Consider the following 27,888-nt stretch of genomic DNA (forward strand, 5'->3'; position numbering starts at 1 on the left):
GACTCTGATGCTGTGTAATTCCTCCCGAGTCCGTGCATAACTCAGTATCAGCCTTCCATTCTTCCAGCCTTGTTACTGGCCAAATTCGGCAACTTTTTCTCAGTACTCATCCATTCAAACCCTTCTCAGCTGTGTAAACCGGTGAGTTTCCTCTCAAGTCAGTAAATCTACGCCAACCCACGCGGTCGAGGCTCGCTCCTGCCTTTCCCCCCGCCTCGCTCGGGGCTCTGAGCCGCCGCCGTCGGGGCCGCGCGGTTCCGTCGGGTGCGGGCTCGGCGTTCGCTTCTCCCCTCGTCTCCGTCGTGGTTGGCAGCTTTTCCTGGGGGGAAGAGAAGCAGGTTTCCTTCGGGGGAAGAAGAGCCACGGAAAGGGGCAGCGCCTGGAAGAGCGCAGGAGCATCCCGCGGGACGGATCCCACTCGGGTTTCCCCGGCCCGCGGACTGTGTAACTTCGGAGAAAAGCGACAGTAAACTTTTATTAATCGCCGGTGTTTAGGGCCAAGGCATGAGCGAGCTCGGTGACAGTGATGAGTGCTTTGGAGCGCTGGTCCTTGAGAGCGGGGCTTATCCTCCCACTGCTCCCTTGGCTCGGCGTTGATGAGCCGTGAATAGGAGCCACCCTGCCGTCGGGGATCCGGCCGTTTATCTGCCGGGTGATGACAGTCGGGCTGGTTTCGCCTCGCCGTCAATTGCCGCAGCCTTCGGGGAGCGCACGGAGCTGCCGCAGCCGGGGGCTCCGTCCGAAGAGGACGTTTCACCCCTCGGTGACACGTTTCACCGTGTCGGCCCCGTCCCCGTGCTCGGGGGATGAGGAAATCTGTGCAATCCCGGAGGAACCGGCCCCGGAGCCCGCTACGGGCAGGTGCTGCCCGGGCTCAGGGCACGGTGAGCCGAGCGCGGCCGGGCTCAACCGGGGCCGCACGGCGGGGAATGGGCCCGACCCCACCGCTCCTGCATCCCCGTACGCACCGACGGGAAATGTGAGGCTGGAAGGAGGCCTGAGAGTCTCTGGATTTACTTTAATTAAATCCTCGCCACCTAGGATTGCCCCTCCGCCCTTTTTTTTTTTGTTGTTGTTCAAGGGGGAAAACTGCATTTAAGGTCGGGAAGCTCAGGCAGCGGCCGGCTGAACCCTTGCCGCGATTGCGGGAGGAAGGGCTGAAGGGAAACCCCTCCAGACAAAGCCGAGCCCCCGGTCCCGGCTGCAGAGTCACACCAGAATTCACCTTGCCGTGGAGCCCGACCCTCGGCAGCCTCCCCGGTCCCACAGCCCGCGGGGAGAGCCCGGCCCGGGGGTGGGAACCGGCGGCGGGACCGAGCGGTCCAAGCGACGGGCGGTGGCCGCGGGGCTGGGGCACGGGCCGGGCCCGTAGCGGAACCGCCGGGGAACCCAGCGGGGCAGGTCAGCGGCGGGAGCAGCGCTCCCGGGAGCCCTGGCTGAGCCGGGCCTCTCGCTGCCCCTCGTCGGGACGGCTCCTCACCCTTCGCCCCTTGTCAGTCCCGGCCCGGTCCGTGCGGGGACAGCACGGTCGCGGGTCGCCTCACGCCCCGGCCCTGTCGGGCCCGCCGCGGCCCGGTCTCACCTGCCCCATCCCGCTGGCTCCCGCCAGTTCCGCTCGCCTCGCATCTCCCGGCCCGTTCGGGTCCTTTTTTCCCCTTCATTTATTTATTTTATTTTTTTTATTTTCGTTTTTTTTCTTTTTCTTTTTTTTTTTTTTTTTTTTTTTTTTTCTGGTAGGAGTGGGGAAAAGGTTCATTACGAGGTTGACCCCACTTTACTTTTTATTCTGCTCCTGTTCCCAATTTCTGCACCACGTGACGGTGGGAGTGAGTTTGGGTTTAAATTCACTTTCAAGAAAACCCCGATAAGACCCCTGCCCCGCGCAGCCCCGCCGGCCCATGGCGGGGTCCCTGTGAGCCCGGCGCTGCGGGAGCGAGCGGCGCCTCGGCGCCCGCCCGGGACCCCCGGCTCGGGTAAGGGCGCGGAGGGGATGAGCAGGGGCTCGGGGGGCACGGAGAAACGCAGAGCCTGGTGCTGTCGCGACATAGCGCGGGGCACAGATGTGGAGCTGTCGCGACAGGCCTATGTACACACGGCGGCCTGGGCGCGGTTGGGATGTGAGGGGCGGCTCAGCGCAGGGAGGGCAGCGTGTGTGTGGCTTGGTAATCGCGACAGCCGAGCTGAAGTGGCCCTTTGAGTCGCGACAGCACTCGGGAACTCTCCCGCAAGGGCTCTCCTCCTGATTTGTGGGTTTAGCTTGGCGGTGGGAGCTCCGAGCAGGCGGTGCCCGTGCCGCAGGGTGAGGGAGCTCCAGCGCGTGGTGTCACGGGCCTCTTCCCTTGCCGCCCTCACCTCGGGGCGGCCCTGACGGCCTGGCCTGGCCGTCACTTTGTTGTGGCCGCCCAGCTCCTGCCTGCCTTGTGGAAAGGCTCAGGGCTCTCTGTCGCGACAGAGAAGGGTGAGCCCTGTCCTCGTCCCCGGGCGCGCAGGGAGACCCGCAACTGAAGGCAGACCGCAGCCTGGCGGACATGGATGCTTTGGTTGCAGTGCAGGGTCAGGGAGCCCCACGGGGGTTGTGGGCCCCTCCTGAGGCGGGACCCCTGCCCAGGCGTGATCCCAGCTCTTCCCCATCACCTCTCCCGGGCTACCCCGGCGCCCGCCGCGGAGTCCCGCCGAGCCGGGTGCCCTTCCAAGCGCGGCCTATGCCCTCCGCTGCAGCCCCGGCCTTGCCCGGCTCCACGGCGGGCAGCGGGGAGCCCCAGGACCGTCGGGGTTGTGAGGGGACGGTGGTGCCGAGCATGTCCCCTCTCCCCGGGCTCTTCCCGGAGCAACGAGCGGCTCCGCTCGCCGCCAGGCCCGGCGCAGCGCCGAGGCAGGCCGGGGAAGGCCGCGGCCGGGTGTGGTGTGCGGGAGCCGGGCGGCCGCTGCCCCCGCCGGGCCGGGCCGGGCGGGCCGGGCCGGGCGGAGCGGGCCAGAGTCGGTGTAAGGGGATGTGATTGACAGCGGCAACGTCAGCAACAGGAGGGGAAGGAAAAGGGAGGGGGGGGGAGACAAAGAGGGAGGGAGTCGAAAGGCCCCAAAGTGGATCTTTATGGAACATTTTCCGCCGAGATCAAGGGAAAGTGAATCCGCGCAGCGGGGGATGCTCCGCACGCCGCTGCCATCGGGGGCCGCGGAGCCGCTCCCGGCCTGAACACCCCGCGGATGCCCTTCATGCCGCAGCCGCCCCCAGGCCAAGCCCGGAGTCCCCCGCTGCGCCTCCTGCCCCTCGGACGGCCGTGTGAGTTCCCGGGGTGCGCGGGGAAGGACGGGAGGGAGCGGGGGGTCCCAGGGTGCGGGGCTCCCTGCAGCCCGCCGAGCCCCGGCCTGGGGCGGGACACCGCCGCCAGCCTGCCCGCTGCTCCCTGCTGCTCCCCGGCAGCCAACCTGCTCCGTACCGGGAGCACCGGTCCCGGTCCGGGGCTGGAGCCTTGCCCTCGGGCTTCGCCGCGGACACCTCCCTCCCACCTGTGCCCTCCCGGTCACCCGGCTCCGCTCTGCGGTGGGACGCCGGGACACATCCGTGCCTCGGCTGGGGCCGCCCCGTCCTGACACCCCGAGGCGGGCGGAGGGACCGGTGGAGTTCTCGGGGCATTGAGTCCCGTACCGTGCTCCGCGCTCGGTGCTCCCTGTCCCGAGGATTGCGGCTGGTCACTGGGGTATGTGTGTCCGCTCGCACACAAGCCGGGCTGGCTGTCCGGCTCCTCGGCGGGAGCTCTCCCTGGAATTCTGGTGCGAATGGAGCTGGGAGTCCCAGCCCCGCTCTCACCGGAGCTCTGCTGGAGCTGCAGTTCGGGGTGCCAGTCCCGCTCTCACCGGAGCTCTGCTGGAGCTGCAGTTTGGGGTCCCAGCCCCTCTCTCCCCCTGCACGGCCGCTGTCCCGAAGAGCGGCTGGGCCTTGGCGGCTCGGGGCAGAGACCGGGGCTGCGGGCCGGGCTCAGGAGCGCTCTCTCGGGGGCCGCAGGTCCGCGGCCAGCGCCGGTTTCGGTCCCCGGGACCGGCACCCCGCAGCCCCCTCGGAGCTGCTCCCCCTCCGCGCCTCCGCTGCCCGTCCGTCTGTCTGTCTGTCTGTCCGTCAAGCGGGGCGGGCGGCCGCGTCCCTCCGCGCTGTAAAAGTCGGCGTTGATGCGCGGCAGCCCCGGCGGAGCTGTCAGGCCTTATCTTTATTGGCTTTTCCCAGTCTCCGTCCAAGTTTAAGAGGGGCCCTTTTATCTCGGAGCCCAGCACTCCTCCTGTTTACACCGTCCGGCTCCGCCGCAGCGCTTCGTCGCGGAGCCCCCTCAGCCCCGACGGGACGGGGCAGAGAGAGCGACCGGGCCGGGCTGCCCTTCCCGACGGGTACCGGAGAGGAGAAAGAATCGGGGCTGGGGGCCTGCGGCCACATCAGACGTGAGCTGCCCTGGCCTCGAGCGAGAGCGCAGCCACGCGTGGGCGGCTCCCCCGCGGGGGCTGGCGGGCCAGGCCCGGCTCTGCCGGGCACAGCCGCTTCCCCCGGGGCCCACGGTGTCACATCCCAGTGTCGCCGAGTGCCGCCGCCCGAGGAGCGACCACGGGCCGGGCCGGGAGGGCCTGAGCTCGCAGGTGGCTGTGCCCGGGAGTGGGCGAGGGGCAGGGGTTGGACGTGGCCCCCGGTGCCGCGAGCTAACATTGCGCCTCTCTCCCCCAAGGAAATGCTCCAGGAGAAAAGCCTGTCTGAAACCGAGGAAGGGTTTCCAACAGCCCCCGCGCCCGGCCATGCGGACACCTCCGCCGGCTCCCCCGTCCTCGGCGTAGCCGGGGGGAGCAGCACGCCGCTGAGCAGCCCGCAGCTCCCCGACCCCGAGCAGGTACGCTCCGTCCGGCCCCGCGTCCTGCCCTGCTGCGCCTCACCCCCGCCACCAGCCCGGCCCGCCACCGCGCATCTCCCCCGGCTACGACACGGGGAGGGATTGCGAGGAAAGCTCGTTTTTCTTCACTTTTATTTGGTTTTATTTTTTATTGTTATCATTTTATTTTCCCTGTCCACAGCCGTGCCCCGCCGTCGGTGTGTAAGTCGGTAAAGGGCGAATCCGAGCGCTGAAAGCCGCGGCCGGCAGGGCCCGACCCGTGGCGGAGTCGCCGCTGCTCCTCCCGGGGCTGCGGCCCGGCGGGGAATTCACTGGGGGTTTTCCATCCCTAAATAAAACGCGGCTTCTGTGCCTTCACTCCGCGCGGGATGCGATGTCCCCGGCATCCCGCGGAACGCACAAAGCGCAACCCTGGACGTGGATGCGTTGTCCCCGCGGCTGCTCCTGGCCCCGGTTTTTGGGAGGCTTAAGGCGAGTCTACCCCAAAAGGAGAAAAGAAAAAAAAAAAAATCCATTTAGCCGCAGTGTCCTGCCTGGTTGTGAAAGTCTGCAATTAAAACCGGCCTCCGTTTGTTTCTTTTATTTTTGGCAAAGGACAGCGGAATTTTTGAGACTCCAGCCTCCTCCCGCACAGGCTGGTGGCTTCGCCCGGAGCCTCGGCTGCAGCGCGGGCCCTGAGCCCCAAAACCCCAGCCCTTCCCCGGCCCTTCCCAGCCCTCCTCGCAGGTTTTCTCCATCATTTCTTGCTGTTCTCATGATCTTAATTTTTTTACAGACAATAGAAAATATCAAAGTCTATCTCCATGAGAAGGAGCTATGGAAGAAATTTCATGAAGCTGGTACGGAAATGATAATAACCAAAGCAGGCAGGTTAGTGAAAATTCCCTGGAAACATGTATTGCTTCTGATCTCTGTGAAATGTCCTGTTTGCCAAGACTGGGTTTTGCAGAGCTGGTACAGTCAGTAGCATTTAAAAAATATTATTGTGATTGCAGATTTTAGTAAGATCATTTTTTCAGTGTAAACTCTACATGTGTTTGAGTATGGCAGTTGTAATGTAAATGCAAAAAAAATATTGTGGAGTCGTTTGGAACATTTAGTCCCGATTCTCTCTGGTAATGTTGGTTTTTTTTTTTTTTTTAAACTATTTTTTAATTAGGAAATTAGCATAATTATGGTGTTTTGGGTTTTTTTCCCCACAAAGCAAACCCCCTTCTCTTTTCTGTGCCATGCACTAAGACCTGTGCTGGGACCAAAGTTTTAGCAGTGCAAAGGTTCTTTTAATCTCAAAACTGAAAGAGAAATGGGTGCCGCTTCTGGGTTAAAAAAAAAAAAAAAAAAAATCTGTTTTCCCTTGCAAACAGATAATTATTTTTATCAAAACAAAGCCCCCTCAGTGTGCACACCCAGGAAGGGAGACCAGAGCCTCAGAGGTTTTGGTTGTCCAGAGAACTCAGCCCTGCCTCTGCTCAGGTCTCCCGGGCTGCTCTAGTGGGAGATGGCAGAATAAATGTCAGAAAATTAAGAGTCAGAATTAAACCTCAGACCATCACCGGCTCGGGAATTAGCTAATTCCCAAGAAAATTAGCCGGGTGTCACTGTGGGTACCAAAGTATCTGCCCTTGGCTTCTGCGGCAGCGGGCTCACCTCGCTGCTGCTGCTGCTGCTGGGAGGAAAAATCGAGGCATGAACATTTAACTCCAGCACGGCTGAGTGCTTCTGCCCTGCCCTCCGATTGCTTGTTTTACACCATGCTAGCAAGCTGTGCAGCCAGACACTCAAATAACGGGGAGAAAACAGAGGAAAAAAACCCACAAATAATTTCTGTGCAGTATTTATTTCTCTGTGGTCTCTGGTCCTTCGTGCAGAGCAGCCGTGGGTGCTCGTGGAGGGTGTGTGTGACTTTTCTCTCGTTTGCTGCTCACGCTGTGAGACCCAGAACCCAACCCTCGGCATTGAATTTTTGGGGTTGATGAGCACTTTCCCTCTGCTTTCCTCCATCCCAGCAATGCTGCTCTGTGCAGCAGCTGCTCGCTGTAGGCAACTTGGACTCTAATAAGCAAGAAATTCTCATTATTCCCCTTGGAGAGAGGATGTATGTCCCAGGAATCTTCAATTTATTTGCTATGTGGCTGTTTATGGAGTGATGGTGCAGGTAACTCTGTCCTTTTCACACCTTATTTTGGCATATAAAAATCTCAGGGCTTGTTCTGCAGCGTCTGCTGATGGGAAGAGTCGGGTTCATTTGGATGGGTCTGCTCCCTAAGTCAGCTCAGATGAGGGGATCAAGACCTCAGATATTTCACCCTTAATTTATAGTATCTGAGTGTGCCTGTGGAGACGTGTAATATCTGTACCAAATTCTAGACCCTAAGCATCCCAAACGTGCATGTTATCTCTCTGTAAGCCTTAACGTGGCTTGTTTAAACAGCTCCATATGGACAGGGCTCAGTCCCACATTCCTTGTCCGGTGGAGCTGGCAGTGCACCTTTCAGGAGGTGGGATGAGGCGTAGACCACAAGATGTACAAAAATTTGGGTTTTTTACTTTATCTGAGCCAAATTTTCCATTGGCGAAATTCAGTGCTGCGCCATCGAGCTAAAAGAATTAATTTTATTTTTAAGAACAGTTTTGAATTTTAAAAGATAATGAAAGAAGTGGCTGAAATGCTGCTGAATAACACAGAACAAAAGAACCTTTTTTTTTTTTTTTCATTTGGTTCAGCTGCAAATGGTGTCAAAATACAGGACGAGGGTTTTTATCGGTGTTTTTAGCAGCGAGGCACAGCCCCGCAGCCCCGGGACCGGCTCGATTCCCCGGCCCGGGCTGAGCTCTACCTCAATACCGACAGCAAAAATACACAAAATAATTAACATGAGAACGGCCGAAAAATCGAACAGCTTAAATCCCGTGGTGCCTGGAGTCTCGGTTCACAGCGGTGCCACGCGTGGCCGTGCTGAGAGCAGGGCAGCCCACGAGCTGCAGTCTGCTGCTAATCCCCATGCAAAGGACGAAATGAAAATTATTACTTCATGCAGATTTTATTTTACCCAGGCTATTTAAATAGAGAGTCGCAATAATAAACCTCCTCTTGAGCCAATTAAAAAAACGATGGTTAATGGAGATTTGTGTGCGCTTGCATTTAGCATTGGGGGGGTGTGGAAAGAGGGAAAGCGGCTAATTGCAGGCACTAATCAGGACTCTAATCCCCCTCCCAGCAGGAACAGAGATGCCCCTGAATGCCGTTAGTTGAAATCACTTAAATGTAGGTCTGTCTGACCTCAAGGGGCACAAACGAAAAGAAATGGAAGCCTGATTTTTAAATTTACCGAGTGACTTTAATGACAAGTTCACTCAATGGAGAGGAAATATAAAGCTCAGCGGAAGCGTTAATTCCATGGCAATGGTGTAAAATAGCTTTTTTTGTATAAACAAGGCAAATATTGATAACTTGGTTGGGGGGGAAAGGGGGAGTCATTTGTTTCGTTCTTTGTAGAGCTCCACAGAACGAGCCAACTATAAATTATCGAGAATTTAGGGCTGAGAATTACTTTAGGGGATTATTACTCCCTCTTAGGACTGATCTGTAGGAGATATTAGGAGAACACAGCAAGCTCAGCATTGAAATAGAAATCATGTTGTTGCCAAGAAAGTTTGATTTATAAAGTGGAAACATCTTTAAAATGCACTCGCTATCTTTTTAATGTCCGACTGCTTCATTGTGGGAGGGGAAAAAAAAGATTATTTTATATTAAAAGGATCATCAAAAGATAAAAAGTTTATGTTAGCAAAGTTCCCTGAACTTTTTAGAAAAGCGCTCGGATCCCTCAGAGCGCCCGTGGCAGCGCCCGCGGGATGGGCGCCGGCTCCATCACTCAGAGCCTTCCTCCCCTTCCTCCTCTTTGAGGTTTGCTCTAATTACTGATTTCTCCTCCGGAGGATTTTCTGGTGATGGTTTTAAAGGGCTGAAAGATTTCCCCGTCCCCGGCGCTGCCCGGAGCGCTGGGTACCCACGGCTGCCCGAACCGGAGGGGAACGAGAGGAAAGCGGCCGCGGGTGATCCCTTCAGGCGCTGCCCATCTCCAGGGGCGTTTTGCAGGGCAGGATTTTCGGGAGGCAGAGGGAATCCCGTTGTTTGAGCAGCCGCTCTCCGCGGAGCCCCGGCGGGGCGGCCGCTCCCGGTCCCCGTCCCCGCTTCCCTCTGCAGAATCCCGGTTCCCGGTTCCCTCTGCAGCATCCCGGTTCCCATCCCTGCTCACAGCGCGGTTGCAGCGCTTTGCAGGGATGGGGGGAATTAATCCAGCACCCACAGCGAGCTGTGAGTGCCTGGTTTTGGAAATGATTGTTCACAAACCTTCCCGTGTGTGTGTATTTATATATATATGTGTGTGTGCGTGTGTGTTAAAACAAACAAAAAGTCCTCCAAAACCAAACCAACCAACCAAAAAATCCCTTCCCCCAGGAAAAACACTGAACCAAAAAATACCCTAAAAACCTCTACCGAAAAGTTCCAGTCGGTGAGATCCTGTTAAATCAAATTGATCAAATCAATCTAGACGCTAATAAAGGGCACGGGGTATATTAGGGGATGCAGATGCAGCTGCACATCTGGATTTCTCCCCTCTGGCCGCGCTGCTGTGGGGGCATCGCTCTGTCCTAGCAGGGTGCACACCTTTCCTGCCGGATTTTAGGAATTCCACACATCTGAAATTGTACGAGGGGTGGGGAAAGCAGAAAGCAAATGAGGGACTTGGTTATAAATCTGGCTTTCCGATTTCATCCTCTCACTTTTATGTGCTATTATTTGACAGAACAATTGTAGATTCTTTTGTAGATCGTGGCAAACCATTCTTTGTGAAATCTCATCTTTGGGACTTTATTTCTGCTGGAAGTTAATCTTTGCTTCCACAGCTTTCATGGCTCAGGATTTCTTCTTTCTGTTAGATTATTTATTTAGCTGTTTCCTAGGGTTTTTTCCCAAGGTGCCAGTCTTTGCAGCATTGTAATTTCTATCCAGGTATTGCCAAGGATAAACAATTTGATAAAGCTTTTGTTTCATCAGGAAAAAATGCCAGTTCATGGATGTCTGGTCAAATTTTTGTGAGCAGTTCCTTAAGAGAAAATAATGTGTCATTTCTCTGTGGCAGCAGAACTGTCCCTGAGGTGTAACAGGAGGCTCTAGATACTGAATTTGAGTTTTTGCTGGAGTGCAAGATGTGCACAGGTACAAAGCCAGCTCTGGTCTCTATGGCAGCAGGTTTTAAGCAGCATATATAGGAAAATGCTGCAGAGGAAAAAAAGTAGAATCGATAAAGCATCTTGCATGTGTGGAAAAGACACAAATCTCCTTTAGATGTTCAAGTTTCATTTTAAAAGTAGCTTATTTCAGTTTTTTAAAAAAAAATCTGTTCCTAATCAACTTTAGTAAACCAAAATAAAACTAGTTTTTAGGACATCAAGGTCTGAAGAAGTATAAATGCTTTGGCTAAGCTGGTTCAGCTTTCCTGTGTGAATAATCCTTTAAAAGTTAAATTTTCCATGGCTCTGTAGGGCATATGGATGCCCAGTTCTCATTACAATTAAAGGGAAATATTTGTCCAGAATCTTTTGAGGCAGTTACAAGAATTTCTGCTGATGGTTTTTGATCCAAAAGCAAACCTTAATATCCGAGATCAACGAAGGAATGTGAGCCATCAATTTAAAACATAGAAATAAAATAGATATTTGAGGAATGTTTGATCTGCTTGCTCCTAAATTTGGGGTCCTGGAATTATCCTGTTCAGGCAAACTCCTGCTTTTAGAGAAAAAAGCAGGAGTGAGCTCCAATGGCTCTTGGCTGTGCTGCTAAAGTTGTCGACAGCTTTGGCAAGGGGGACGGAGCTTGTGCACGCCGAGGAGGGCAGGGATGGGAGTCTGGTTCCTGATACACTTCTCTCTTCAAGCAGCCATCCCTGCTTTTTAAAGACATGGGATGCTCACAGTTAAGGCTGTTCCCAAAGCTTTCCCTGCTTGTCCTTGTGCTGGAGCTGTGGCACGGTGAGGGGAGGCTTTGGTCAAGCCCAGATCAGCTGGGGAAGGTCCCAACCATTGTTGGGGCTCTGCTGCTGCCCCAAAGGCTCCTGGACACCGGGGCTGTGGCTCCAGCACTGCCAAGGCTGCCTCAGCTCCTCCCTCAGCCCACTGCCAGGGAGCTGGGCTGGAGAGAGAGCAAACCTGCCCTGAAATGCTGTTGGTGACCATGCTCTTGCCCAGGTTCTCTCTGAGGCACCTTTGTGCTGTGCTGCTGGTGCTGCTGGCACCACCTCTCCCATCCTCCTGCACGTTGGGACCTTCTCTGCTCAACTTGTGCTGCAGCAGAATGAAAGCCCAGAGATGCAACCCATGGCCAGGAGCCTGCCCGTGCCTCGAGTCACCATGGGGCAAAGAAAGGAAATGTTTCTAGACCATGAAAGCAGCCATCCAGCTCACCAAGTTCTCAAGTATGTGAGAAACAATGTTTTATTTAAAAACTAGATGTGCTAGCCAGAAGGAAAAAATACAACCTCGCCATTCCAAAATATAAAAATCCCTTAACTGTCTGACCTTCTCATCACTAGGTCATGGTCCTGCCACCAGATAAATCTCTGCTATCTGCCCATAGACTGAGAGTTCAATGTTGCTTGTGTTAGTGACAGTGAATTTGGGGCTGAAAAATGAACTACTGATGAGAACTCCTGTTGAACCTGTATTGTTTGTTATTCTGAGGCAAGGATCTGGCATGGGCTAATCCAGCACTTCAAAGTTAACTGCTCTTACTTTGTATACAGAGCGTCATAACGGAGTGGCGTGGGTGATAAGAGAAATAAGGGACTGAGGGTTAGGATACACTGGGAAAATGGGACCCTGTTGAAAAACTCTTTGATCTCTTTAAAGTATTTTCTGAAAGCAAGAATCTATCAAAAAGGAAATGCCATTTAAAAGGCTAAAAGAAACAGCTGACATCCCCAAATTTGTTTTAATCTGCCCTGGAGAATATTCTTTTTAAAGATGCGTTAAGTCAGTGGAAGAAATACTTGTCGAAAGAAGGGAAATCAGAAAAAAATGAAGAAAGGTCATCAGAATGGAGACATAGTTCTTGAAGCCTCTGCACACCATTCTTTTCCCTTCTAACAATGAAGACAAGGAGAAGCATCCTCAAGCAGCCATGGCCAAATCTTAAGCAGAATTTGGGGCCGCATTTGTTGTTATCAGGGATGCAGGTGTGTCACCTGCCTTGGTGTTCTGAAAGCATCGCTGGAGGCATCTCAGCATGCCCAGCAGGTTCTGAGGAGGCGGTTGCTCAGCCATGACATGGCTTGTTAGCCAAGATGTTGAGTGAGAAGTTGTTTTCTGATCCTTTCACAACCTGATCTGCCACAGGCAGCACAGCACGAGAGCTTCCAAAACTCCGGTCACTGCTTTACTTGATCATCCCAAAAGCAAGGATTGTAACATCTCTCTCTGTCTTTGGAAATCTTTGTCTTATTGTCTTAAAAAATAGAATTTCAGCTGCTGAGCTGCTGAAGTGCTTGGGGATGTTTTTACCCCCTTGAAAGGACAGAAGAAAGCACTCAGTAGTATCTGAAGGACCATTCAGATCTCAGGGACGTGCAGTGAGCACCAATCCAGGTAAATCAGGACTTCAGAGAGCACTGGCAGCCTTTGGTGAGGGCATGGCTTGGGTTGCTCAGGTGTCCTGGTTCCATGCAGTTTTCTCTGTGGAAATACTGTTTGAATTCTCTGCTTGCCCTGTGCTGGTCAGAGACATCCCTTCCCAGCTAATGCATCCATAGGGGCATCAGGAATGGTGTTGGCATCTAAGGGGAGGTCAGGTTCCATCCTGGTGAGCAGGAGGGTAGTGAGGGTTTGTTGCTGATGTGCAATGTGGCACAGCACAGTCACTGTTCAGATGAGTGTTTGAGCTCTTCAATCAGCTCTGGTTCTCTCCACTTTTCTGGTTTGCCATCCCCAGCCCAAAAAATAAGATTTTGCTGGACATGGGAGCTTTGCAGCCACCCATCTCTCCAGGATCAACCAGACCTGCTCATCTGGGCATTAAAACACACGTGAGATGCCCACAGAGGGGCCAAGCCTGGAGAGCCTGAAAGGCTGGGAACGGCTGCCCCAAAGAAAAGCAAAGCTTTTCTCTTATCGCTCCCTTCCAAATCCAACCAGCCAATTACACATCAATTAAACTTTGTTTGAACAATAATAGAAGCTTTGGCTCCATGTCAGCAACTGCTCCATGGTTAAGGGGATTGGATAGTAATAGTATAAATAAATAAACAAGAGATGCTTATTCTAACAGTTCATTTTAAAACAATTTGTGAATATCATGTAGAGATAAAATGTGCCTAGCATAAACTTAGCTAAGCAGTGACTGCTTCATTATCAGAACAAATAATTCACTAGCACATCATCTTTGAAGCTTGGGAGGCCTGTGGAATTGTGCTGCTTGTTTATTTTCCTGGCTTTTACTGTTTTTGCTACATTTCATCTGCAGGGAAGGGTTTAGCTGGGGCTGTGGCAGTGTGGTGCCAAGCTCTGGTGATGCCAACCCTGCTCCCACTGCCCAAGTCCCCAGCCCCTCTGCCCTCCCCAGGGCATCACCCAGTGACTGTGGGATTTTAATGCCATATGGGGTGTCCTGGTTGCTTTTTTTGAGGGTGCCTTTCTTCTGTGAACATAAAATCTGCTTTAAGTTTTGCCTTGTGAGGGGCAGTGAGAGCTGCTGCCATGGCACAGCAGCACTTTGTCCCTGCCAGTGCAGGGGTGGGACAGGAACGCGCCTGGCAGAGCCACTACACCCAGCAGAGAGCTTCGAGGGGCACATGAGACCCTCAGGATAGGGCTGAGGAGCCTGGATGGCCCCTTCTGCTCTGGCTGGAGCTGGAGGGAGAGAGAAATGGGTTTGAATGTGCCTAAAACTGGAGTCCTGTTAGTTTTGGTGTTTTGCAGAAGAGGCTGTTGGGGCTGTGCTGAGTCCCTTGTGCATCACAGGGGTGCTCCCAGGGCTCGTGGCTGGCCCCTGGGTGGGCATGGCAGCTGTGGGGCTGCTGGTGGCTGGTGGGCCCTGCTCCCTGAGTGGCCCTGCTGCCTCCACCTAAGGTGTGCTACTGGGTTGGACACACACCTGGTGTGGCTTTCAAAAAAAGGAGTATAAATTGGAAGGAAATTGGTCCAGTGCTGGACGTCCCCGTTCCAGGGACGGTGTTGTCATTGGCACATTCAGGGCATTTGCTGCAGCCCATGGACACTGTGTCCAAACAGGTTTTGGGTCTGAACAAATGTGATGAGGCCAGAAATTGCTGCAATTAATCTCCTGAGTAGTGGTGGCTCAAACTTCACCAGACTTGAGTGTTGCTGTGCTGCACTTGTGCCCATCACTGAGCCCTCACTGAGCTGCCCTGTTTGCCCAGGCAGGGCTGCAGCTGCCCTTGGCACAGGAGGTGCCCTGAGGATCAGATGTCACCTGCTTGCACACACTCCCCAGGAAGCCCCAGATTCCCAGTTTCTGTCCCCAGTTTCTGCTCAGCAATGCTCTCCCCCGGTTTGGAGCCGTGTGGGAAGGAGGGTGGATAAAACAGGGATCTGCCCGAGTCTTGCTTCAGACCTCCCACCAAAGCCAGGCTGAGCTTTCCCAGAGCTTGGCAAGACTTTGGCAAGTTTTATTGCAGCACTGGGTGATTCTTGTGCCTCTGCCGGTCCCCGAGCAATGGATGATGAAGCAACCTATTGTGCAGGAGCTGGCCGGAGCCGAGCATCCTCCGCGGAGCCGCCCATCCGCCCGAGCTCCTGCCTGCACCGGCTGCCAGAGGGGCTGCTTGTGCAAAGCTGCTGCTCAGCTGCAGCTCCTCGTGGCTGTGAGTAGTTCCATTGACCTGTAGTAAATTTGGGGAAGCAGGCAGGTTTTTGGCCCCTTCCCAGGCCTGACAGGGAGCTCTATAGAGCCACTGTAGGCACGGCCTCGCTCCCGGGCAGGGCTGGTGCAGCTCCACCGTGGGTTTCTGCTCCCTTCTTTCAAGTGGGACATTTAATAAGGGCCAGGACATGATATTAGGTGCTGTCTCTTGCTTTTTTTTTTCCTTTTTAATTCAATCTCTATGACTGCATTTCCTTGGCCCCAGCTCTCGGGTTTGTCATGCCTTCCCATCAGAGATGCACAACCCATGTTTGTATCATACTGCGGAGATATTTACTAAATGAGCCTCTGCCAAGGGGTTGAGAAATATGTTTTCATTAAGAAAATTAAACTGACAAGTCCCTGGACAGCACATTAGTCGCATATTTTTTCTTTAAGGCCAAAATGCAGCAGCTAATAATAATGATGAAATGTCCATGCACAGCCAAATTACTAAAATCTACCCATGTTTTCCTGGAAAAGAATGTGGAGAGTTGGCAAACTTGGTTGTAGCTGGGTCTGTGGACTGCTGAGTACAATGCTACCACTGCGAGATAGTGAGTGGTTTGCAAGTTAAGCAACACCTTCAATCAGATGTGAGTCCCCATTTGTTATCCTTAAAGAATTTCAGCTGTATATATTATAGTAGTACTTTGGCTCTTTGTATTTATTTTAGAGGGCTATACTAAAGAACATTATAAACTCAGGCATGTCCATGCTATATGAACTCCATATGCTGAAGCTTAATTTTAAATGCCATTAAAAAAGCACTTAACATTTACAATATATCAGTTCAGCTACTTTAGCAGCTTGGATGTTCTACAGTAAATGAAATGATTGAGGGAAAAAGAAATTCAGAAGCTCAATGTTATAAAAATCCCCAGTGCAGGTATGACACTGTCAAATTGTGTTAATTTCATTTATGGTTTTTAATAATTTTATCCTCCTTTTTTTTCTTTTTTTCTTTTTTTTTTTTTTTTTTGGTTTCATTTTAAAATGCCATTTTAAGGCCTAATTTAAAAAAAAATCTTGGCATTCAGATTGGATTCCTTATACAATTTTTTTCAATGTGTGAATTGGGCTGTGTATTCACAAATTGAAATGTCCTACTGTATTTACCCAGGTGCTTACCTGTAGGAGGACAAGGTTAAGAGGAGTGCAGAGTTTATGAATGAAAATCAAAGAGGGACATTGCTAAACCACCCCTTTTTAGTCCAGGCTAATTACATGGTAAACATCTGGAATTTATGCAGGGCGGTTAAAAGAGTCAATTGAAACGATTTTGAACAGGGCCCATTTTGTTGCCTTCTCCCCAAGCAGCAACAAAATGGTGCTGCAGACTTGGACCAGCTCAGGAAAAGAGGGATAAAGTGGGGGACAAAGTGGCCTTGATGTCTGATGGAGAAATGACATCAGGATTTGGGCCCATCTTAATTCACGTAATTAGAACGAGTCCAGGATGTGGCAATTCTCATCCTCCATCCCCCTGTGCCGACGGGAAGGAGAACTTTGTGTCCTGGCTGGAGGGCTGTGGTGAGCCAGTTTGCTCTATTGACTCGGGTGTTTTTACTGGATGGGGAGGAGGTGGGGAGGATGGAGCCAAGAAAATAGTTATTCTGAGGATGTGAAGTGCCTAATCCTGCAAATCCTGGCTGCTGACATGGCCTCCAGGGATTGGGAAGCCCATGGCAGTGTCACTATCCATTAGGGCCCTCTCCTTTGGATTGCACGGCTGGGCTGGGATGGAATCTGCTGTTTTCACAGCCACATAGCTTTATAAAAAGGTATTATTTAATATCACAAAGAGTCTTTAGGCCTGTAAGGCATGTAAATGTTCTCTGTGATGCACTGGTTTATGGGATGCTCAGTTTGGTGTTGGTTGTTGGAGCCAGTGGGACAGGCACATTTTGGTGGGAAGCTCTGCCATGCTCCAGGCTCCAGCAAGGTTTAATGGGTGTGCTGTGAATTTGGGAAATCCAGGAAGGCCAGAGGAGCCTGTCTGCACCACCACAGGGTTTAACCCTTCATCTCCCCCAGGCTTTACTGATCCTCAGTTCTCAGTTTGTTGAAGGGAACACAGGGGTAGGTAGAGATGGGACCTGGTGGATATTGGGATTGTATGGATGACAAAGCCTGCGCTTGGTTTCCTCTGAAATGTAGTCAGGTCTCCTGACTTTTCACACCCTTGAACAGCAGTAAGAAATCTGCAATTTTGGTGCTGCCATAAGCCAGGTAGAGCCTCCTGTAGAAGTGAGGTCTCCTTGTCCAAGCCTCCCACAAACAGGGATGTGTTGACCCCCTTGTACCTCTCTCTGCACCCTCCTTTTCCTGGCACTGGCCCATAGCCTCCCTCCCTATATCCTTATCAAAATTTCTGTCCACTTTTGCACTGGCACATGCTCTGGAAAGAGAGAATTTAATTCAGGTATTAACAAGAACCAACAATGTCCTCGCATGAATCCCTCTGATGGTGGATCTGCTTTTTGGGCTGCTGCTCTAAGTTTCCATCAGTTCCAGTGCTTCCATCCCTCCCTAACGTGGTAACCCTCTGCTTTCCCAAAGGAGGATGTTTCCCAGTTACAAGGTCAAAGTGACTGGAATGAACCCCAAGACCAAGTACATTTTGTTGATCGACATCGTCCCGGCTGACGACCACCGCTACAAATTCTGTGACAACAAATGGTAAGACAACACTTCTGTTTGCCTGCTTTTCCATAGGAAGTTTGCAATTGGATCAACCATTTGTTGTGCAAACTTAGAAACCAACAGAAACACCTTCCCACAGGAGGGACGCCAACATCCCAGAGCTCTCTTTGCTGGAGCAATGATGGACACAAGAGCCAGGGCTGGAAGTTTAAACCAGACAAATAGAAAATGAAATATTATTAACAGGCTGGGTGGTTAACTGCTGGAAAAAAGTGCTGCTGGGGGTGATGACTTGTCCATCCCAAAGTGTTCTAGGCTGGAGAGTTTTCTTGAAGAACATGATGTAGGCCAAGCACGGGTTATCCTGGCCATGTGCAGTGTAGGAGGGTAAAGCCACAGCCTGCTTTGTACCAGAGGCTGGACAGGATGATCTAATGGTCCATTTTGGCCCTCAAAATTAGGTCTCTATGTGACTCAAGAAAAGTTTTAAATTCCTTTCTTCCACAGTAATATTTTGCTTTTAGGAGAGCAGCTATGAAGCAAAATATGGGGTGGTTTACTCAGAGCCCTGATTCTCTTCTATTATTCTTCCCTTCCCTGTGCCTTTCCAAGCAAAGTTACTTACCCGAGAGGCAGCTGGGGTTTTTGCTCTCTGACAAAGGAAACGTGTTGTTTTCTCTTTTGATTTCCCCCCACAAAATGCCCGGCAGCCTCCCTCAGTGCCACTATTCGCTGTGGTTTCCCCAAACCCTTCCCCTGGCTGCTGCCTGGTGAAAAGCAATGGAAAATTTCACAGGGAACGAGCTCAGTGACATCCCAGAAAGAAATTATTTACTTGCACATTAGGGCTGCTCCAGTTTAAAAAAAAAAAATCCCTTTTCCGTGTGCTTTTGTCCCGGAATGCCGCTGGGTAAGAGGAGTGGACTGAGGGGCTCTGCACCACGGTGGCCACTTTGTGTGTTTCAGACATTAAACACGAGATGATGGATAGTCCTGAACTCTGTTTAATTTAGTTTTTGCCAGCCCTAGAGCTGTTTCCCCTTTTCCTTTTATTGCTGCTGGAAAGTTTCTGTTGTTTTTGGTAATATTGCTTTTATTGGGGTTTTATAAGAGGAGAACAATGTGGAGTAATGAGGGCGTTGCCATTAAATGATGTCTCATGGCTGGGCCTTGTGTCCATGAGAGCTGGTGGTGGTGTGGGGCAAGGGGAGCTGCAGAAGGGTGCTGGGCCAGAGTGGGAAGCAGCCCCTTCCCACTGGGACAGGCTGTGGGAGCCCTGCCTGGCTGTGAAGGGTGCAGCCACACCAGTTCTGCTCCTGCCCACAGGTACTTTCTGCTGTGCAGGGCCATCTCCCTTTGCAGAAGGCTCTTTGAAGGCTTCCAAAAACCCAGACAAATTTTCCTCCTTGAAAAGTGTCTCCACAATACCCATGTGAGGACACTGCCCCAAGGAAATCCCGTGTGGGAGCAGGGATGGGGTTACTCTGCCAGCCTATGGTGCTGAAACAAGAATCCCAAACCCCCCCGTGAGCAGCAGGAGCCTCCCTGACTCCCCTTATCCCAGTGCATCCCCCCAGGGCTGGCAGGAGGGTTGCTGGGATGAGTCCAAGGACAAAAAGCTCTTCCATGTGCCAGGCTGATGCCATGTGTCCCCTCTGTCCTCAGGATGGTGGCTGGGAAGGCCGAGCCGGCCATGCCGGGCAGGCTGTACGTGCACCCCGACTCCCCGGCCACAGGAGCCCACTGGATGAGGCAGCTGGTGTCCTTCCAGAAGCTCAAACTCACCAACAACCACCTGGATCCCTTTGGACACGTAAGAGAGACGTTCTGCAAGGGCTTTGGGTGGAGGTGGGCCCACAATGCTGGGTTTGTGTCTGGGATGTCACAGTTAATAATCGTTAATTTAATAATAAGGGACAACATTATTTTGTGCTTGGGGAGAGTGTTTAAAGCAAAGGGAAGGGGTCTGTGTGCTTCCCCTGCTCTTGGAAACACAGCCATGACTGGCTCAGTTGTGTCCTGCTAGATGCCACCGAGGTTTTCTTTTCAGCCCAGGAACTTTCTGGGCAGCGCTGTGGGATTTTCAGCCTGGCACGTGGTGCATGCAGCTCACAGAAGCTGGTTGCATAAACTCCTGATTTTCCAAGCTGGCTTTGGCAGCCCTAAAAAAGATGAAGTATTTTATTTGGAAATTTTTGATTCATGTGTATTGGGAATGCAGAGGTGGGGAGCACACAGTTATCTGCCCCAGTGCATTTAATAACTCAGACCGAGGGCCCTGGCAGCCTGTCAGGAGAGTGAGTGCTCAGATACTGCATATAAAAACACAGACCTGTCTGGTCTGCACAATTTGAGCTGAAAGTCATGTAAAAATAAACCATCCTTGGTGAGAGGAAGGGAAGAGAGAGTTTAAAATCCTTCTAGGTTTAGTGCCACCAGCTCCTCCTTGTACCAAAGGTAAGAGCATCTAATTTGTTTCATCAAATGTGGGGTTTAACCTGATGGTGTTTTAAGCAGCAGCAGTTTGGAGGGCAAGGGAGGCTGTGAGAAGGGTGCAGAGTGGGAAGGGATGTATCTGTCTTGCTTAAAATGATTGTGCATCGAGCCTCTGAAGAGCAGCTTTTCACTTGGAGTCAGTGTCCTGATGCCTCCCAAAGCTGTCCAGAAAGTGTGATAAGTGTGATTCTGGCACAGCTAAATCAGCTGGAGCTTTAGGAGGTTGACTTCAGAGGCAGGAGAACTCCACCAGCTTAAAACACTGCTAAAAATCCAGAATTTTTGCCAGTGTTTGTAATTTTTTGCGGATTTTGAGCCTCCAAAAGCCGGGCCCTGACAGGGACTCGTGATAACCCAGCCCCGTGCTGGGCCCTGACCCCCTCCCCACCCTACTGACCCCACTGAGACATGTGTGAGCTTCAAAGGCTCCCCGGCACCCTTTAATGCTGCTGTTATTAATCACAGCCCATCTCTGCTCCCCTGAAGGGGGGAAGCACCACAGAAATGAAATGAAACAACTGTGTCAGGGCTCTCTCTGTAACAGTGACACCAAGCCACCCCTGCCACCGTTTGGCTGCCACAGCCATCCCGAGCTGCTGGCTTTGCACGTGGCATTTTTTTTTACTCTTGTGTTTTTCTCTTGGTTAACTCTGCAGCTTAATATACGACTGTTTATGCTGTAAAATGTAAACCATAAAACATGCAGGATGTGCGATGTGGCTGTAAAACAAACAGGATGTGCCGTGTTGGTTTTGCAACTTTAAACGTTTGCTTTTCCTGACTTTGTCATTTTTTAACTGAGATTTTAGCACTGCATTTTAACAGGGAAGATTTTAACCCCCTCCTCCTTTCCAATGAACAGCCTGCTTGTCTTTTCCCTAGTGAGACAGTGGTTTGGGTTTTGGGGTGATATCCACCATGCTGTGGCTCCAGATGAGCCCTGCTCAGTGCCCTTGGGCCATATGCCACAGCCCAGCACCTTCCCTCTCACATTAATGGGAAAATGCCTGAAATAATCTATTTTAAAATGCTAGGTTTGCTGCTCTCTTCAGGCACTGACAACCTGCCTGGCTAAATGGGACTGAACCCATCCTCAGCTAGCTCCTCATTAGGCTTCTAAATTAATAATCTGCTTTAGAGAAGTGGTGCTGCACTTTTTGTGGTGCACATGGAGGAGAGCTGGGCTCTGCAGCAGGAGAGGGGAAAGGCTCCCACCAGCTCAGGCTGAGAACAGTTCTGCTGTGGCAGGGCCTGTCCCACGAAGGCATTACGTTAGGAATAATAACAGCTTCTCATTTCTAGGAATTTGTTCCCAGTGACTGCAAACACTTTCTTAAAGCTCCCTAAAAAAACAAGTCAGAAAAGCCACAGGGTTTGTTTGCCTTCCCGTGCGCCAGCGGAGCCTGCCTGCGTTTCCTTTTGTCTTTGATTTCCTCCAAACCTCAAAACCACGTGGAGTGAGGATTTCTGCAGCCTTGGCTGGGGCATTTTTGGGTGTGTGGGCAGCTGCCCAGGCAGAGCTGAGCTGGGTCACCCACCCTGGCAGCCTCAGCCACTGCAGTGTCTCCATCCCTGCATGGGGTGCAGCTCCTCTGAGCCAGGGATCTCACCTGAAGGACAGGCAGCAGGAATTTCACATGATTCCATCAACAAATGAACCCATTTATCCAGCCATGCCCTGATTGTGCACTGAAATAGCTGCTTAATATCAGGGATGAGCAGCCCCATGGAGATTATAAGAAGTGGAGGCACATTTGAGGCTTAATGTAAGTAAGATAAACATCTTAATTAATAAACTGTGGAGTTGAAGCCTTTGCTGCAATGCATGGAATTAGACTGGAGATTATTTACCATGCTGGGGATGTGGGAAATCCTCACTCTCTGATGCCCAGCCCTTTCTCTGCAGCCTCACAAACCTCACTCCTGCTTGCCCTGGCCTGTTATCTGTTGTGGTAAATTATTAGTTACAGTCAGAGGCATGGGAGGCATTTGTCAATGCAGACATGTAAAAGTGAGCAGGTTTTATATCAGAACAAATTCAGAGCTCTGTAATCTGCCTCAAACCCCTGTGGCTGAGCAGGTTTTGTGGCAGGTAAGCCAGTGCCCAGCTCACACAGCACAGCCTGAAAACTGGGCTGTATATTTTGCTCCAGGGGGATTTTTCATCCATGAAAGGCTTCTTTCACACCAGGCTTAACAACTGAGGAACGTTCATGTTGGAAATGGATTAAGAAATCAGCAGCCACTGTAATGTTTAGCTACAGTGAGGTCTATCTGATCCCAAAGAAAGCACTGTAAGCCACCTATGCTTAGAGTGAAGTCTGAATTTATGTATTTTCAAAGCATTACATGTAGAGATAATCAACCTGATAGAGCCTCTGATTTACGTGGGGCTGGTGAGTGATTCTGAGCACCAGGGATTCTGGCAGGGCTGGTGCTTTGCTCTCTGATGCCATGGGAGTAACAGGGCATTTGCAGAGGTGAAAATAATCTTGTAAGTGCCAGCAAAGATGGCACATCCCTTACCCATTCCCAGAGTATGCTCCTGGGAAATACCTGGCAGTGTTTTCCAGGTGGAAAATGGGAATGACTCCATCACTCCAGGTTATTTTGTGCTAATCTCAGCTACAGAGGATGCACAAAAATCCCCTCTCTGTTGGAAAGGGGAACATAGCACCTGCATTTCTTCAGAAAGCTCATTCAGGGCAATATGTGTGTCTGCACAGTGATAAATCCTCAGGAAGGGAATTCCACTCTCTCCAGAGGTTTAAAGTACATAAAGAGTGGGGTGGAAGGTGCCCATGGGATTGTCCTGGTCTGGGTCAGCTCCTGGCCCTGGCAGGTGAGGGATGCTCAGGGGGGTGTGAGGCTGCTGAGGGACCAGGAGGGGATGGCTCAGAGCTGCAGGGAGCTGCAGGGAGGATGTGGGGAGCCCTTTGGGCACTGGGGCTGGATGTGGGGAGCCCTTTGGACATGGCCAGAGGACTGACCACAGTGGTGGCTGCAGACACGTGCTGGCAGCTCAGGAGCCCAGGACCCTTCTCCTGAGGACTGAGGAGTGGGGTCTGCAGTACCCAGGGGAGTTAAGGATGAGCTGGATGGCAGCTGAAAACATTCCAGCCTTACCCCAGGCCTCTCTTCCCTGGTTTTGAGCACTCAGAGTCACATCAGGGCAGTGCTGGAAAACGGGAGAGGAGTGAGAGCATCCCAGGAAGGGTTTGTGCTGTTGTTGTGCTCTGTTGTCAGTGACTCCACTGAAATGAAACCTCTCTGCCAGAGCACTCAGCTCCTGCAGCCAGGCCAGCTTGGAAAGGCCAGAGCATCACATCAGTATTCTTGAGAGGTTCTGACTGGGACCAGATTGATTGGAAATGAAAAAATGGGAACATAAGGAATATATAAATATATTCTAGAATATATAAAGGTATTCCTGCAGAGAAACAAACAAATAAGCAAAGGAGGCAAGTAATAAATGGAGATTAGAAGTGGAGGTTGTGACAAATAAAAGCAGATATTTAATTCAATCCCCCCCAGCTCAGCATTGCTGAGCTTGGTTGTGTTACAAACTCTGTACCTACCTCACTCCTGGGCTGCTGGTGGTGCCTTTTAATTGCCATAATTACTTTATCTGCTTTTAAAATAAAGCTTTTATTTTAGTTTCTGGGATGTAACCAAGCGAGGTTTAAACTACAGGATATTATAGATGGCCTGTCACTCATGACAGCATTTGAAGTGATATTCCTGTTTTCCTTGACCCAAATCTGCTGTTTACTGGCTTCACTCATTAATGCTGATGAGTTTGTTATTTTTCTTCAGATTTAATATTTGCACACTTGGTTTTATTTGATTATCACTGAAAGCCTTAATTTTTCCCCTAGTCCTGGGGTTTCCTTTTCATTTTTCTATTAATTAAATCAGCTTTTTTCTGCCTGTGCCCTTCAGACGCACTCAGGCACTTTTAATTAGCTCCACGTCCTACTAATCTTGCAAAACCCTAATTTTGATTCATAATTTTTTTTTATTTGTTTGCTTTATGACTTGTGGCCAAGCAGTTTCCTCTCGGGTGCTGGTGGGAGGTTTTATGTGCTGCCTTGGAAGCAGCTTCCCCACCCTGGGCACTGGGATCACCAGAGAGAGGGAGGGATGGGGCCACTGCAGCTCCTGGGGGACAGGACAGACACAGCCTCACCCCTCTTGTCCTGCTCAGAGCCATCTTCAGCTAAAAATTTCCTGTATTTTTATATATATATATATATATATGATTTCTTATATATATAAGGAATATATTTATAATTATAATTATAATTATATTTATATTTATATTTATTATTATATTTTATATATTTATATTTATAATAATATATACATGAATATATATATTTATAGAATATATATATATATATGTAATCTCCCCCACTACTAAACCACCTTTTTTACCAGTCCATTTAAACCCTTTTGTCCACCCCTAAATTTTCAGGCAATTTTTTCAGAGCATCACTAAGCTTTCTGCTGAAAGAATATCCATGAAAAGATTACTTTTATTTTTTTTTTGGTACCCATTAATTTTAGGAAATCAGAGCAATAATGGCACCCAAATAAATTACAAAGTGAAGTTTTACATTGTTTGCTGAAAAAAAAAAAAAAAGGAGCAGAGCTGTGTGCCCCTGGGAATGATGTGTGTTCCACAGGGAGGGATGGATCCAGGGTTTCCATTTCAGTCCTGGGGAAGAAGTGGCCAGTGGGTTGGTGGTTGAAAAGAAGATTTACTTCTCTCTGTTAAATCTTTTTGTTGTCACATCGCTGGTTTGTGTGAGTCAAATGCAGCAGATTTTTGGTAAAATTGAACTGGAATCAGATCCTGAGATGGTCAGGATTGCAGTGGGAGCCAGCCTGGAGAAGGGCAGGGCAGGAGGTGACAGGGCAGGTGACAGCAGGGGGTCACACACGGGCTGTCCCAGGGTGTCACAGCCCAAAACCTCCCGTGGCAGAGTGAGGTGGAATCACCCCAGAGCTGTGTCCCGATGAATTCCAGCTGATGGGAGATGAGAAAGAACCGAGGGAGAGCAAACCCAGAATCCCCAGCTTTGGCCATCCCGTAAGGAACTTTTCTCTGAGCTCATGTTGAACCTTTTCCCAGGATTTTCCAGCTTTTCTTTTATTCCCCTCTGTGCTGATTGCCAGGGCAAACGTGTGGATTTGGGAGGCTCCCCTGCAGCCCTGCAGGAGCCCCTGGCTGCACTCAGGGCTGGGAAGAGCCTGGTCTGTGCCTGCCTTGGGGCAGAGAGAGGGGAATCCTCCCCTGGAAGGGAAAATCCATAGGCTGGGATTCAGGGAATACCAGAGCTCGTGTTTTAGCTGCTGCAGAACCTGTGGGAATTGAATGTTTTATTTGATTGAACTGGGTGATCTCAGGGGTCTTTCCCACTGTAAATGTTGGTGTGATTTTCATGCTGGCTTTGGGGTGAGGTGTCCCAGGGTGGGTGCAGGGAAAAAAGGGATCTGTGATCCCAAATCCCCTGGACACATCCCGGGCAGCACAGCTGCGTCAGCTCCAGTGCTGATGGAGCATCTCCAAACCATTCTCTCCTAAAAAACCCTTCAGTCTGGGCTGTTTATACCATCAAATGCTCGAAATATTAATTGAGATGATTCTGCAGAGCCTCCTTGATTAAAACACGTTTTTTTCCCATGCAGAAAACTGGATTGTCAGGTTTTTGGTTTTTGTGCTGGGCCATCACACTCCAGCTCCGAGTCCCAGTGTGGGACCAGGGCCAGCCTCAGCTCAAAGGCTTTTTCACTTTGAAAGAATAGAGGGAAGGAAGAAAGAAGCAGAAAATATATTAAAATGCAAGATTTTATATTAGTTATGTGATCCCCCGGGAGCAACCATAAAATTATGTGGCTTTTTCGTGGCCATTTACTATTCAATATAAAAAGGGGAGTTGCCATAGCAACCACTGCATCATCTGACATCTGATACCTTGGCCAAACAGGGAGCTCTTAAATCAACTCCCCAAATTTCATATGAAAGTAAATACATTTTACTGGTGATTTCAAGGCGAGTTTGCCTTGTGACAAGGAATGTGGCACCATTTCCCCAGCTCAGCTCGTGGCCTCTGGGTCCCATCCTGCAAACTCAGGCCCTGGAGCCGACATTACTCAGCAGTGTGAGAGATTAGAACTTAGAGGAGTTTGTTTTCCTAAGTAAAATTAAATGAAAGGAGCAAATGACACCATTTCTTTTAACATTTCTTGCTGACTGGGGAATGCCAAAAAAATGAAGTTGAGTTCAGTAACAGCTGAAGTTTCAGCTGCAAGTGTGTGAGCAGCACAAAGGAGGGAGACAGGGGGGTGAAAATAAAAATAAAAATTGGAAGGATGTTTGTGTAAGCTCACATTGGACTGGGTTGGGGTTGTCTCACAGGCACGTGTGACATTGAGGGGTGGCAGTGACATCACCCCGGGGGTGCTCTGGCTTCTCTGCCAGCACCAAGGCAGTTCCAGGGGCAGGGGGAGCAGCCAAGAGGTGCAAAACATTTCCCAAAATATCCAGGAGCTCTTTTGGTCTCACCTGGTGCAGCCCAGGAGGGTCCCTGCCAGCCTATCCCAAACTACCTACTTCTTGTGCAAAAACAATTTCCAAATAAGTGTGACAGTGTCTGACTCTGAATTCATCTCCCCAGGAACAAGGGAAGTGCAGGAAAATACAAAGTTATTGTTTTAACATCACCTTTGAGGCCAAGGGCTCCTACATCACTGCTCAGTGCTCTGTCCCATCTATTAAAATACTTCTCATTTTTGACACAATTCTTGAAGCTAATCTTTCCACTGATGTTCGTCACTGGAGTGGAATTTACATTTGTTTTGTGTATTTTTAGCTTTCCAAAGCAGCCTTGAAAACTGTTTAGCCTGAATTGTTGGCATTTCACTTTGCACAGACTCAGTGTTTTGTGGCTGAAGGTTGTTTTTGGGGTGGTTTCTAAGGATTTTGAATGCACAGAGATTACACCAAGCACAGGTGAGGAGGATTTGTGTGCAGACACAGCCTCTGTGCAGGAGCTCTTGTTCTTAAGTAAAATGCTGGTTTTATACAGAGAGTGTTTCTGACTCCCAAAAAATGTGGGAAATCCCCTCTGCAGCTGGTGGGGAGCCACACACTCAAATTCCACCAGGTCTTACACTGAGACAGGTGAGCAAATATTCACTTTGTGTGCAAGGGACAGAAATGCCCAAACTTGTAAATGCAGTAGCAAAATTTGGCCATTTAGGGTTGTTTTCATTATAAAACTCCAGGCACATCTGCAGCCACAACTGAAACGTTGAGCATCTGTCAGAAATCCTTTCCTGAGTTCTTCTATCAGGCTCCAAGAAGTTAATTTCATTTTGGAAATTCTTTGAGCTCATTACTTTGAAGATGTTATTCAAAATGCATTTATCTTTTTAAAGGGTCGTTATAGCCCAGTGGATCCTGCTTTGGAGGGGGAACACAGGCTATTCACACAGGGTGTATCAAAACTTGGGCTCCTAATTTTTCCTTTGGAAAGCTCAGTTTAAAGTTGTTTTCTCCATCCTGAAGCTGAGTTGCTCTGGCTCTGGGGAAAAGCCACCCGTGCTGGGCAGTGTGGGACAGACAGTGAGGAGAGCTCAGCAATCCCCAGCTTTTGCTCCAGACAGCCATTATTTATCAGCATGCCTCAGCTCTTAATTACTGAAAATTGAAATGTCCCTTCTTTTATGAAAGTGCTGTCCCTTGGGTGTTACTTTGTTTTATGAGTGGCTGATAAATGAAAGAGGAGAAAAGGCTGCAGCCCAAAACCTGAGCCGACCCTCTCAGATCTACACCAACAGCCACAAAGTGGTTCAGAGGCTTGATGCAAAGCTGATAAAATGCCAAAAATTCCTCATTCTCTCTCTTGGGGAGCAGGGAGGGTTGTCTGGAAAGCGTCAACAGTAAAAATTGCA

The 27,888-nt window shown here is 50.6% G+C and overlaps 1 protein-coding gene across 1 annotated transcript in view; it reads left to right on the plus strand.

Moving 5' to 3' along the window:
* Positions 1-4,709: 4,709 nt before the first annotated feature.
* The window catches only part of TBX4 (T-box transcription factor 4), a 30,104-nt gene continuing 6,925 nt past the window's right edge, over positions 4,710-27,888 (plus strand). The window contains exons 1-4 of the mRNA XM_041482753.1: positions 4,710-4,865; positions 5,641-5,735; positions 17,347-17,466; positions 19,096-19,243. Coding sequence (XP_041338687.1) covers positions 4,710-4,865; positions 5,641-5,735; positions 17,347-17,466; positions 19,096-19,243 — 519 coding nt within the window. The remainder of the gene's footprint in view (positions 4,866-5,640; positions 5,736-17,346; positions 17,467-19,095; positions 19,244-27,888) is intronic.

Source organism: Pyrgilauda ruficollis, unplaced genomic scaffold (genome assembly GCF_017590135.1).
Source record: "Pyrgilauda ruficollis isolate IOZ18807 unplaced genomic scaffold, ASM1759013v1 scaffold59, whole genome shotgun sequence".
Classification (NCBI taxonomy): Eukaryota; Metazoa; Chordata; class Aves; order Passeriformes; family Passeridae; genus Pyrgilauda; species Pyrgilauda ruficollis.